This window comes from Ischnura elegans, chromosome 5 (genome assembly GCF_921293095.1).
Source record: "Ischnura elegans chromosome 5, ioIscEleg1.1, whole genome shotgun sequence".
In the NCBI taxonomy this organism is placed as follows: domain Eukaryota; kingdom Metazoa; phylum Arthropoda; class Insecta; order Odonata; family Coenagrionidae; genus Ischnura; species Ischnura elegans.
The window spans coordinates 114876843-114888872 of NC_060250.1; the positions used below are offsets into that span (position 1 = coordinate 114876843).

Genomic DNA, 12030 nt, shown 5'->3' on the forward strand with positions numbered 1-12030 from the left:
AAAAAATGTAAACACGCCTAAAGTGAATTGCGTGACGCTTAGGGTGGTTCTTTTTTTTCGATTTTCTTTCGGGATACCCCTTATATTTATTTAAAATGCTGTAAAAACATATCTTGTATAATATTATTGCGATTGGATAACGGGAAGACGTACTGCATCGCACTCAAAATTGTGAAATTTTGCCATTTTTGGCTGTCTTTCGAACATGAATGGCCACTAGGAGGTGCTAGTATTTTCGATCGATTTTCTCTGGCAACCAACGAACATTGTACATTTGACATGCTGCAACTAATATATTTTCCTATTGTGACCGGTGGTTCCTGGCGACTGTCACAGTACCGACCACTGCGGTCTCCACCTTCCCGGACATGAAGTAAAGCTGCTGCCATCTCCCCCGGGTACCCTATTCGGGTAGTTTCCTTCATCAAAGAAAACGAAAGGCATTGATTGCGATTCGTTACCCACCATTAGTGTAGTCATAATATATAAATTATTTGGTTTTAGAAATCCCAGTTAAGACGAATGTTAATGGTCAATTTTAACTTCATTTGAAAAAGGCGAGATTGGCGCCCATGCGATGCCACTCCACATGACGTCACAGGGACCTAGATTCTACACGAGTAATCAGGAGTTTTACATCGTCTGAGATTACCAATGCATGCATGAGGCACAGACTTCAGGGAATCATCTCCTAATAATCACCTATTAAAATTGTCTTTGGTCGGAAAGTTTCCTTCGTTTGATAGGGTATTAATAATCCTTATTTAAGCAAAGCGCTACCTGCTAGCAGGGTACTCTACGTTACCGCCATGCTCGGCAGCAAGCAGCCTGCATGGCCTGCATCGTAGCGTCGAACATATCCTCGCCCCAAGGTCACCTCACACTGGAACCAGAATGACGCCACACGGGCTTTTCCCAGCATTCATACTTAGCCGTCCGCGTTTTCGCGAGCTTGAAAATTTTCACTTTTCCTTCAATCGCGAAAAATAGATATTGTCATTTAAAAATATAAAAGCGTGAAATACGTGCTCCAGGGGTAATATTATTTTCGATTTAGGCAATAAAAAATAATAGGAAACCACCCTATTGTTAGCGACCTCCCGTCACCATATCACGGCATCTTCACAGGCTTTACGTATCAATTAGAGTGTCTATCTTCCCCAGGGATGGACCCATACCAACTCGGCATGTCGTCGATTTTGTCCACGACTGCTTATTCGACGAGTAAACTCGCTTATCTCGCAGCTAACCTCTAAATTTAGAGGTTGGACACCATTCGCAACGCGGTGGACGCTCATCCGCGATCGACATCAAATCAGTGCTGAGAAGAGTGGGTGAAAAGAGAAGTCTTCTAAAAAGCTTAAGGCGAAGACGGGACAACTTTGTTGGCCATATCATGATGCATGATTGCCTAATGATAATAATCGTAGAAGGACAGGTGGAGGGGAAGAAGGTAAAAGGACGGTCCCCAATTAATTAAAGAGGACAGGCTATTAAGAATGTGTAAGAAAAAATCATCACTATAAAAAGGCTAGCAGATGGGAGAGCGTAATGGAGAGCTGCGTCTAAAAAATCTTAGTACTGTTGACATAGGTTGTTCCGAAAAGTTAGATCATGCGAAGTACAGCTCACGCTCTTTCTTCACGACGCCCTCAAATCAGATGGATCGAAAAGACAAGTTAACGCCTTGTTTCTGGATTTCAAGAAAGCTTTCAACAAGGCACCTCACAGCAAACTTTATACAAATTACAGTAATACGGGTAAAGCGAAACAGTGGTAAAGTGGATACGCGACTTTCTGAGAGATCCTTAGCAAAACGTAGTTCTTGACGGAATCACCTCTGATGTAGTTTAAGTGATATGTGTCCCACAAGGAAGTGTATTTGGCCCCTTTCTGTTCGCTATATGCATAACTGACCTATGCTCTCAAATTAACAGTAAAATACATTTATCTGCTGACGAGGCCGTCATCTATCGCGAAATTAGTATCACACTGACTTTGAAATTCCATCGTCATATTTAAGCAAAATTCATGAGTGGAGCCAAGGGTGGTGACTCGAACTTAATCAAATGTACGGTGGTACATTTCTTCCGCAGGTCGTCTACTATTCTACTGTTTTATTATTATTCCCATGTATATGCTGTTATTATTATGCCCATGTATATTACAAATATTCTCATGTATATGCTGTGAATGGTGTTAACATAAAGGCGACTGATGATGTGAAGCATCCGGGAGTTACGATAATTTCGAACCTATCGTGGTGAGCTCAGATAAGTAACATTTGTGGTAGAGCCCTAAAGAAGCTTGGGCTCGTCAAGCATATTGTGGGAAGATTTTCGGATGAAAAAAATAAATGAGAAGTGCTATTTCGCACTCGTCCGGCATATCTTGATTATGCAGCGAGCATTCGGGACCCGGCGCAGAAGGACTTGATCCGTAAGCTTAATAAAATACAAAGGAAAGCTGCACGATTCGTCAAAAACTGCTATGGGCGTACAGAAAGACTTGCACAAATGTTAAGCGAAATAGGCTGGGAACCGCTAGATACTGGGAGGCTGCGTGCTTGACTTAGGTTGATTGAGCAACTGAGAAAAGATATCTTTCAGTGATACGGAGAACATCATATAAGAACCCCACTATATTTCCAGGTCCGACAGAGAGAGATATTTTTCCGAACGGATAGGTATGGGAATTCGTTTTTCCCCCGCACGATAAAATTCGATAAATGCTGCGCTTGAGCAAACTCTATGCGGGGGTGTCTAAATACCACACCTTTTAAGGCAGCTTGCGGGGTAGTATGTTGATGAACATAATACAAAATGTACTGATCGTGAAGTGAAATTAAAGTATTTGTGAAAAACTGCCAGTAAAAATTAATCTACTACTATACAGTACGGTATATTCTTATTCATTGGGACACACCCGAATAATTGCATAAATATTATAACATGGACGTTGTGATGTAACTGTTTTTAAACTATAATGATGAAAAAATGATAAAAATAACCAGCACAACTTCGATAATTCTATAGGTGAAGGAAACATATGTTATTCATATTTCTCTCAGTCTCTACACACTGAATTAAAGGCATTGACACTGATAAAATTTAAGTTCCATTCTGGCTAGATTACTAACGTTAGAGGTGAGTTTCTGTGGATTTAAGCTTTCATTGAACGACTGATAATGACTAATGGAAAAATTGCCATTACATGGAGTTTTGAATCTTATCGTGCGTATTGATCAAATGCCACCGATGCGTGGTCAGTTCCAACCTGTTACTGTCGCAATTGACGACAGAAAACTCAGGGTAATTCTTCAATTGAGTTCTATTATTGGGAATTCGTCACAAAGCGGCTTCCCCAAATATATGTTGACCCAATCACCTACAATCTACTGTGATCATAAAATGTTTAGCTAATTATAACTATAACAGATGAACACGGAGGGATGTGAGTTCCTAAAATTCACGTGGTAAAAGAGTCCAATTGAGCTAAACTTTGAAATTGAAAAATTGTGACAGCCAAGCATAAAGATGAATCTCATATTTTTTGCTGCGATAAAGATATCTGACCGAATTATACACGTGAGGGCAGATGAATGAAAAAGAGATCATATCAAAACAAATCATATGGATGGAAAGACGAGGAGGCAAAAAATCCGTTAATTTCTTTTAGACATGAGATAACACTTGCTAGAGGAACTAATTAAGCTCGGAGATTGAAGAAATGGAGATATCGGGATTTAAAATGCCGTTACAAATAAAATCTGATCAATAGGAGGTGAGTAAGAAATCTTTTGAAAATTTTCACTCACTTTCAGCAGAAATGCTCAAAAATTGCGTTGCTCCGCTCACCTCAACCTGGAGAGAGTATAAAAGTAACTACTGTTCCTTTACTCTGTCCTTTATTCTTTTTGTTTGCCTGCTTCAGCTGATTACCATGACTCAACGACCGATCATGCGACGTACCATGAGGAGAGCAACACAAATCAGGATACTGACGTAATTACTGGCAAATTAGAAATAGCATTTTTTGTAAAGTAGTTTAAGAATGTATTTTCACGTGATGATCAAATGAATTGAACGAATATCTGAGTTTAAAGTTACCTTAAATGTGAGTTTTTACGAGCAAGGAAGCACGGCTGGTTCAGGCGGCCCGCCATCGTCATATGGCAAATGAGTAACGAAAGTTGCGGTGCGAAGATGTTTTCATTTTGAACGATAACCGAGTTCATGTGAAGAATGTATAATCCCAACCCTAGTCAAGTTTTAAGCCTTTACCGTTCACTATTAAGGTATGGGAAGGAGTTAAAATACACCGATAGAAATTACTTTAACAGAAGAATACGTCGGGAATTCAAAAGAAATAAGAATTTATCCCCCGAAGAGAGTGCATTTCAGTACGAGGTAGGAATTGGTATATAACATCATAAAATATTGCATCAGAGAACCATTCTTGTCCAATAAGTTATATCTAAAACTTTTTATTTGTTTTTTTTTAGAGAGGGCTAGTTCTCCTTGAAAATAAAAGAGTCGTATGATTTTCCGGCCTTGAAGCTACAAATTGTTGACCCAGAGATGCTCACCATACCGCGCCTATCAAGGCTAACTCTTATTCCCGCTATAAGTTGCGATCCTATGGTTTCTGGATGGCTTAGCTTGAGGTCGAAGCACACAGTAGATTACTCCCTTGTGCCTAAGGTCAAGGAAGAGGATTTGAAGGAACAGTTTGTGCGAGGAAGTGGACCAGGAGGACAATCAGTCAACAAAACATCCAACTGTGTTGTTCTGACTCACACACCCACAGGTAAGCTTTGCAATGTAGCCTATTCACATTTATACATCACTGTTAAAATTACTTCCTCGCCTTAATAAAGATTAATTTTTTTAATAGGAATAGTAGTTCGTTGCCATCAGAGTCGATCCTTAGACCAAAATAGAAGAATAGCTAGGGAGTTACTGGTTACGAAACTGGACAACCTTCAAAATGGAGCCAAAAGTGTTGAAGCACAACTAAAATCAATTAGAGATGCCAAGTCCATTAAAAAAGATCAGAAGAAAAGAAAAATAGCTTCTTTGAAAGAGCAATGGAAAAATATGAACAGTGACTAGTGATAGTTTTCTCCATTATTCTTTACTGAGTGATATAGTCTAATGTGCTGCTTCAAGCGCTGCCGATTATGGATAATCGACTGAGAAGACTGGAGTAGCCAGACATGATAAGTATCTCAAGCTATCCAATTATGTGGGCTGTGGACATGATAGTTGGTGGATTTTTAAGTATATGTCACTGTTGAAATGCTATTCGTTCATTAAATATACTGATTAGTGTTTTTACATGAAATAAATATGGGTCTACCACTCATTGACGTATCCGCAATCTTCTCATAAAATTTGATCCTTCAACTTTCATACATCTCAATTCCTTTCATTCCCTCCGAATTTCCCCGTTCCCTTCTTTTCACCTTGTGCTGACTTTAAGATTACTTCTCCCTTTGTATCCCTGACCCTAGTGATCTCCTTATCCCTTTCCCCTACTCAACACGCAAGTTGCTGGGGTTGGTTGCTCCAGGGAATTTTAAACAGTACCCTTTCCATAAGGTGCATTGAATCCCTGTTTGTGGTTGCTTAGCCAATGACATAACGTTAAGGAAATTTCAAAAATTGGGACTGGAAATTGAAAGTTGGCATAAACTGTACCCGTGTACAATCACTATGGTACGACTTTCGTGTATAGGAATGCATATTTTGATGATTTAGCGTAAATATCATAATAAAAGGGCCTTTTTTAAGTTGATGGTTGACTAGACTTAGACCCTCCAAGTAAAATATTCTGGCTATGCACCTGCAACTCACTGATGATGTAGAGAACCTCATCTCTCTTTCCATCTCACTTCTGGTATGTTGGTATGTGCAAGGGAAGATATCGCTACATACTAAGCCATTGGCGTGGTACACATATGTTAAGTGGTTCAGTAACCGTTCCACTTAACCATTCCATGATTTCATTTGTAGTAGTAGGTGCAAATGCTTCATCTGGCTTTAAACCTGGGACTCTTTGATTAGATGCCAAGTGTTCTACCTCAAGGCAATCCAAATGCTCCCTTTAATGTTTAAATTTTATCATTTGGCTACTATGTATTCCGTCAACCGTTAGCATAGTCAAGAGGGGCAACTGCCTCCCAAAAATGCATGTTTTGATACAATTGATTCCAAACATGCTGAATGGTGGATCAGAGACCTCAACCATTCGAAAAGCTGACTAGAAAAAAAGAGATCTTGAAAACCTGAAGCGGAAGGCAAATGCTCAAATAGAAGGTTGAGGAGAGACATAAGAAGGTTTACTACAGAACAAGAGAAGGAAGGAAACTGTAGAGCATCATACGTCAAAGGTTCCAGTGAATAGGCCATGTCTTAAGAACAGTACATCATTATCTAAGAAATAAAATCGAGGAAAAAGTCCCTCATAGGAAACCACAAGGTTTGTATGTACTTGGGGCTAATCAAGAACTCGAAGGGCAAAGAGGAATGTGAGGGAACTCAAGGCATTGGTTTGGAAAGGGAGAAATGGAAGGCTGCATTACACAATATTCAGATTACAATAGGTACTGTGAATTCCTGACAAGATTAGGAGAAGAGCAGGGGTGCTGACTTACAAAAAATATTGGGGGGCCCAAATCGGGGATCTTGCCCCGGTAAATTTTATAAGTACATAGTAAGTTTTAAGTTTTTAAGCATTTTAGAAGAGTCATATGATCAAATTTAGAACACTGATAACTCTAATGTCGATATCTGGACACCACGGGGAAAATTGACAAGCCTGACACATTTTTTCCTCACATCTGTAACAAATTTTTGGGGGGGCTCGGGCCCCCTCAGTCCCCGTGGAGTCGGCGCCACTGGAGAAGAGTAAACAACTTACACTCCTTCTCCTCAAGAGGGCTGCACACAATTCCTCACTAAGCCCATTCTCTGGATTATCCTCCCCATACCTTGAAATCCCTACAGTGGTTATCCACAATCGACTCTAGGGATATTACTGATGTATGTACATACTATATTTATTTAAAGTAGGAACCTCACCATGGTCATTAAGTTCATCTTTTTAAAAGTGGTTTGACATAACTCTCTTCCACTTTTCATCACATATTCAATATGTATATAGCTTAAACTAGCTTGCGGATAAATATCAGGGGGCTTGTGGGAACATAATATAATGAATTGATTTTTTCACCAAAGGTTATTTGTTCTCACCCATCAAGTAACATCAAAACCCTGATGCATTGTTTCCTTCGGTTGTTGTTTAAACTACCAAATCCTTTTTTTGAGTAATTTGTCATCTAAGATTTATGAATTTTCAATTCCTATATGCCATTATTCTTAAGGCCTGTTTACATGGTACGACTCTCTGCCATTAAAGCCAGAGATCACACTAAACATGCTGTTAAGGCCTGTTTACACCATACATTAATCCGTACAAGTTAATATCTAAATGTATGAACGCGAGAATCAACGCCAAAATGTACCGTGTAACCACCCAACTTGTGCGAATGCATGCACAGAAAATAGAACCCGTTCTAATTATGTAGGTTCATGCATTCATACATGTTCTGTTCCGGTCCACAAAAATCATTCACGCAACCATACATTAACTCGTATGTGTTAATGTATCGTGTGAACAGGCCTTTACTGCAGACCCATAAGCTATACCCATTTTTAGTAAACAGTTGGCTTTCCATCCCTCCATTAGCTTCATTCAAATTTTTTTTTTTCATGGGAGAGGTGTATTCATGTCAGGTAGGATACAAGAAGATTACAACTCTGTGGCTATGGTGAGTTATTTTTCTATTGCTTGGAACGAAGAGCACATAAATTCAATCATTTTTGCATGACCATAATGATAGAGCTGGGGGGAATAGAAAAAAGGTGACACTGGTTAAATCACCTTGTATTTTAACCACTACCACTTGGCAGGGATAGCTTCAACGGGGAAAAGATTTGCATAAAAAGTGAAGAAGCTCACATTACACAAAGCTCTCAAGGGAAACTGACCAAGGAGGAAAAAGGTAAATGGCCAAAATGATCATAAAAAGTATCCTTACCTCCACCTGACTCAACCTTGGAAGGAGCAGCAAAGCAATTCCTTGAAAATTTAGGCCAGGAAACACTTCTGAGAGGAATACCAGGTTCTGGAAAAATATACTTGATACATGAACTTATAGTGAACAATAATTGATATTCACATTTGAAGTAGAAAAATATTTGTACGTATTTAATTTAACAAAAACAGTCTTTTTTGTAAGTTTACCTTCACAGAGTTGGGGCTATGAGATTCCAGCATGTGAGTATGTATAGGAGAAATACACTTCATCTTTTGAGCATTACAATAAACAAAGAATGCCAGCACAACAAAAAGACAATCAAATCACAAGTTAGCCAACTTAGCTCTCTTCTTTTTCATTTCCAATTTTTTCTCCATCACCCCTACTGGTCTCTTAGCGATCACAGGTGTCTCTTTCCCACTGGAGCTGGAGTTAGAAACCTTTTGAGGAAGTTCTGGGGATGAGCTGCTGCGATCTACATACTCAGATTTTAAACTAGTACTGAAGGCAGGAGATCTTGATGAATGGACTTCTCTACCTGTCTCAACAACCACACCAGATGAACACTCACTCATTTCAGACTCATCACCATAAAACTTGCTTGGCTCATCAACAACATTGAGTGGTTGATGTTTAGCCTCAGGGGTACCATCAAGGGTAGTGATTCTCTCCCCTGAAGGTTTACTGAATGAAAACTGACTCAATTTCTTTTTGGCTTCAAATAGAGAGAACTGGGGTCTTGTGACATTTCTGACTGATGATGCCTCCTTAGGAGAACAACTGATGAGATCTTGCGAAACCTTTTCATCGCTATCCACATTATTACTCTCTTTTCCCTCCTTTCTTTCCTGACTGCCACTTGGAAAAAACAAGCAACTACGAGCACGTTTAAACGTAGGGCTTGGTTCAGTCTCTGCTGTGCAAGGCCGCACATTATTCATACCAGGTTCCATTGATTCACCACTACCATGCCATCGTTCCTGAAAAAGGTAAATGCAAAAAAATTCAGCTATACAAGAAAGAACACTTCAAAAGTCAAACAAATACATTTGAAATTGAACTACAGTCACGTTCTGAACTGCAAGGACAGCTTTCACCAACCAAAATCAGAGTATTTCATTATTTATCTACTGGGCAATGAAAGAAACAGTACATATCTCTTGCCACACTCCCAAGGAATACTAGCATATATCCTCAATATGAACATAGCAGAAATGATATACCTAACTCAAGGCACTCTTTGGGTAATATGTAATGTTTAAAAAATTAATGAGAATCAACCCTTTTATTGATAACCTAATTTTCCTGGTATGCTGAAGAATGCCAGAGCTTTTATGTTTGCACTTTTTTATAATTTATATAAAGCCTAATATACATTATCAGAAACTATTTTTTTTCATTTGCTCACAATACTTATGGGTATGTTAAACCATGGCAGATACTAAAAAATAATTACAACAGCTACATGAATCACAAAAAATAAAAGTTGTGAATATAAAAAAGTCTTGGCCGATAGTTTGGTCCATGACACTATAAGGGTTACTATCTTCTAAACAAATGAGAATTATTATGCCTTGGATAGTTACACTATAGGCTTTTCTTTCTACACTCCCACAGACATTTTGATCAAAATCCCCCCCCCCTCCCTCAGCCAGAAAGACTAATGGACTGAGATTGGTGGAGTGATTCATATAATGAGGCCTCACATGAATTACAGAGAGAAGATTGAGAAAATTGATAAAAATTTAGCACTATTCTTTTGAAGTATGGCTCCATGACTGCAATATCTTCTACATACTCATCCAATCCAAAAGGAGCACTCAAATATAACGTCTTCCACTTATTCCTTTGATTCCCCACACTAACTTTCCTTAATAACCAGCCCTTCAATTTTTCACCAACTTCATGATATTAATCATTTATTTCAGTCGCTTCCACAACAACTTACTTTACGCTTTGAACCAGAAGACATGGAAAATTGTTTTTCAGGAGTGACATCTGCTTCATGTAAGCTACCAGATGGTGAGGAATCCATTGATGACGATTTTTTAACACCACAGCGAGGCTTTTCCATTTTCCATGAATCAGAGCTTTTAACCCGTTTAAACCTAGGACTTGACTTAATCGGGGTCTTAGATGAAACTAAACTTGGAGATTTACTTCGCCTATCACCTTCATCAATCATTTCCTGAAATAACAATATGATAAATTGATTAAAACAATACATGTTTTCAAATTGAAATTGTTTTTAAATTTTTTTCAAGGAAAATTTGAATAAAATTAATTGTAGGCTTACACAATGCGATAAAATGCTTTTCTACAAAAACACACACTTTATTGCTGACTAGTTTCGGTTACACTGTACCATTTTCAAGACTAGTGAGAAACTACTAAAGTGAGAAAGCACTAGTCTTGAAAATGGTACAGTGTAACCGAAACTAGTCGGCAATAAAGTGTGTGTTTTTGTAGAAAAGCTAAGAAATTTCCTTCCAAACATTAAATATGGAATTCTACAAAGTAAAGGCCTCAACAATTCAGTGCATCATTATACATACATATATATAGTAGAGATGTGCGAATAGTATCCGCGAATACTCGAATACTAGAAAGTATTCGATATTCGAGATTTCGAATAGTTATGCGAAAAGTACCGCCTCGAATACTTTGAATTTCGCGTCATACACTGTCGCACGCACGTCGTTGGTAGTGACTCGGAAAAATGTAGAGAACTGTAGTCATTTAGTGCTCGCAGCGCCGTTTTACGCAAGTTGACGAATTGCATCAAATTCGTGGATTTTAGCGGTGAAAAGTGTTCGACGAGGGGAACCGAAAATAGTCGGGTGAAAAAATCCGAAAATCCCCGATTCCCCCCACCGGGAGAAACTCAGTGCCGTGGGATAGCAACCTTAGGGCATTTCCCACGATCCTCTATCCCCCTCCATTCAGCACTCGCCTCACCCACTCTGACGCTTTCCTCTTCTCCGAAATAAAACAAAAGGTCCCAGCTCGCGCAGGGATCGCATTACGAAGACCCCTGCTTCGAAAAAAATATCGAGTTACGAGAACAATAAAAACGTGTTTCACGCCCTCCCCCCTTTTCTCGCCCACTGACCTTTTTCTGGCTACCTGCTTCGAAGTTCCCCATTTCTGGAGGTCAACTGATGTGTGAGTACCGTGGGATACTTACATTAGCGCATTTCCCAAGGTCCGGTATCCCTCTCCATTCAGCACTAGCCCCCCCTCTGAGGCTTTTCTCTTCTTCAAAATAAAAAAAAGGTCACAGCTCGCGCAGGGATCATATTACGAAGACCTTAGCTTCGAAAAAATACGCGAGAACAATAGAAACGTGTTTCGGGCCCTCCCTTTCCTCCCCCACTGACCTTTTTTTTTCCTACCAGCTTCGAAGTTCCCCATTTCTGTGGAGGTCAACCGCTGCATGAGTCATCTATTAGCACAAAGGGTGTCTAAGAATGACTTTCGTCACTTGATGTTACACCTTTATTGAATTGAAATATTAGTAATGTGCGCGTAATTTCAAAAAGAATAAGACCAAACACGACGTATTTCTGAGTTTATTTAAGCATTTTACGCAAAGAAATAAATGTCAAAACACGACGGAGACTTAGCATTCTGGCGAAACTCGATATGAGCAGCAGAGCTTCTCGGAAGTTGATGCGGTATTTTTTTCCGAAAACATATATCAAAATACAATTTATGAGTGGTGCTATAAATCTTTATTGTTACAGTCACAGACAAAAGGATATTTTCTCAGAATATTTGGTTTCTCCCTGATAGCAATTCCAATTCATCTTCTTATCTCGTGAGAACTCCCAAAGATGGACTGAAAATAATTGAAGAAAATCCGGTGGAAAAGAGCTTGTATTTTGCAAAATGCCTCAGATTGTCAGCTAGCACTTGGCAGCAGG

The 12030-nt window shown here is 39.1% G+C and overlaps 3 protein-coding genes across 3 annotated transcripts in view; 2 read left to right on the top strand and 1 right to left on the bottom strand.

Annotated features, from left to right (window-relative positions):
• Positions 1–4194: 4194 nt before the first annotated feature.
• LOC124159436 (mitochondrial translation release factor in rescue) lies at positions 4195–5367 on the top strand. Its single transcript, XM_046535246.1, has 3 exons — positions 4195–4409; positions 4505–4809; positions 4897–5367. Exons 2-3 carry the CDS (start codon positions 4581–4583, stop codon positions 5112–5114), a joined length of 447 nt encoding a protein of 148 aa, XP_046391202.1. The 5' UTR covers positions 4195–4409; positions 4505–4580; the 3' UTR covers positions 5115–5367.
• Positions 4245–4524, top strand: LOC124159765 (MIEF1 upstream open reading frame protein). Its single transcript, XM_046535679.1, has 2 exons — positions 4245–4419; positions 4505–4524. Exons 1-2 carry the CDS (start codon positions 4245–4247, stop codon positions 4522–4524), a joined length of 195 nt encoding a protein of 64 aa, XP_046391635.1.
• A 2879-nt stretch (positions 5368–8246) lies between the features above and the next one.
• The window catches only part of LOC124159437 (Werner syndrome ATP-dependent helicase-like), a 47263-nt gene continuing 43479 nt past the window's right edge, over positions 8247–12030 (bottom strand). Inside the window, exons 18-19 of the mRNA XM_046535248.1 lie at positions 10053–10292; positions 8247–9084 (exon numbers count right to left, since the gene is read on the bottom strand). Of these exons, the coding sequence (XP_046391204.1) occupies positions 8428–9084; positions 10053–10292 (897 nt within the window). The 3' untranslated portion in view covers positions 8247–8427. The remainder of the gene's footprint in view (positions 9085–10052; positions 10293–12030) is intronic.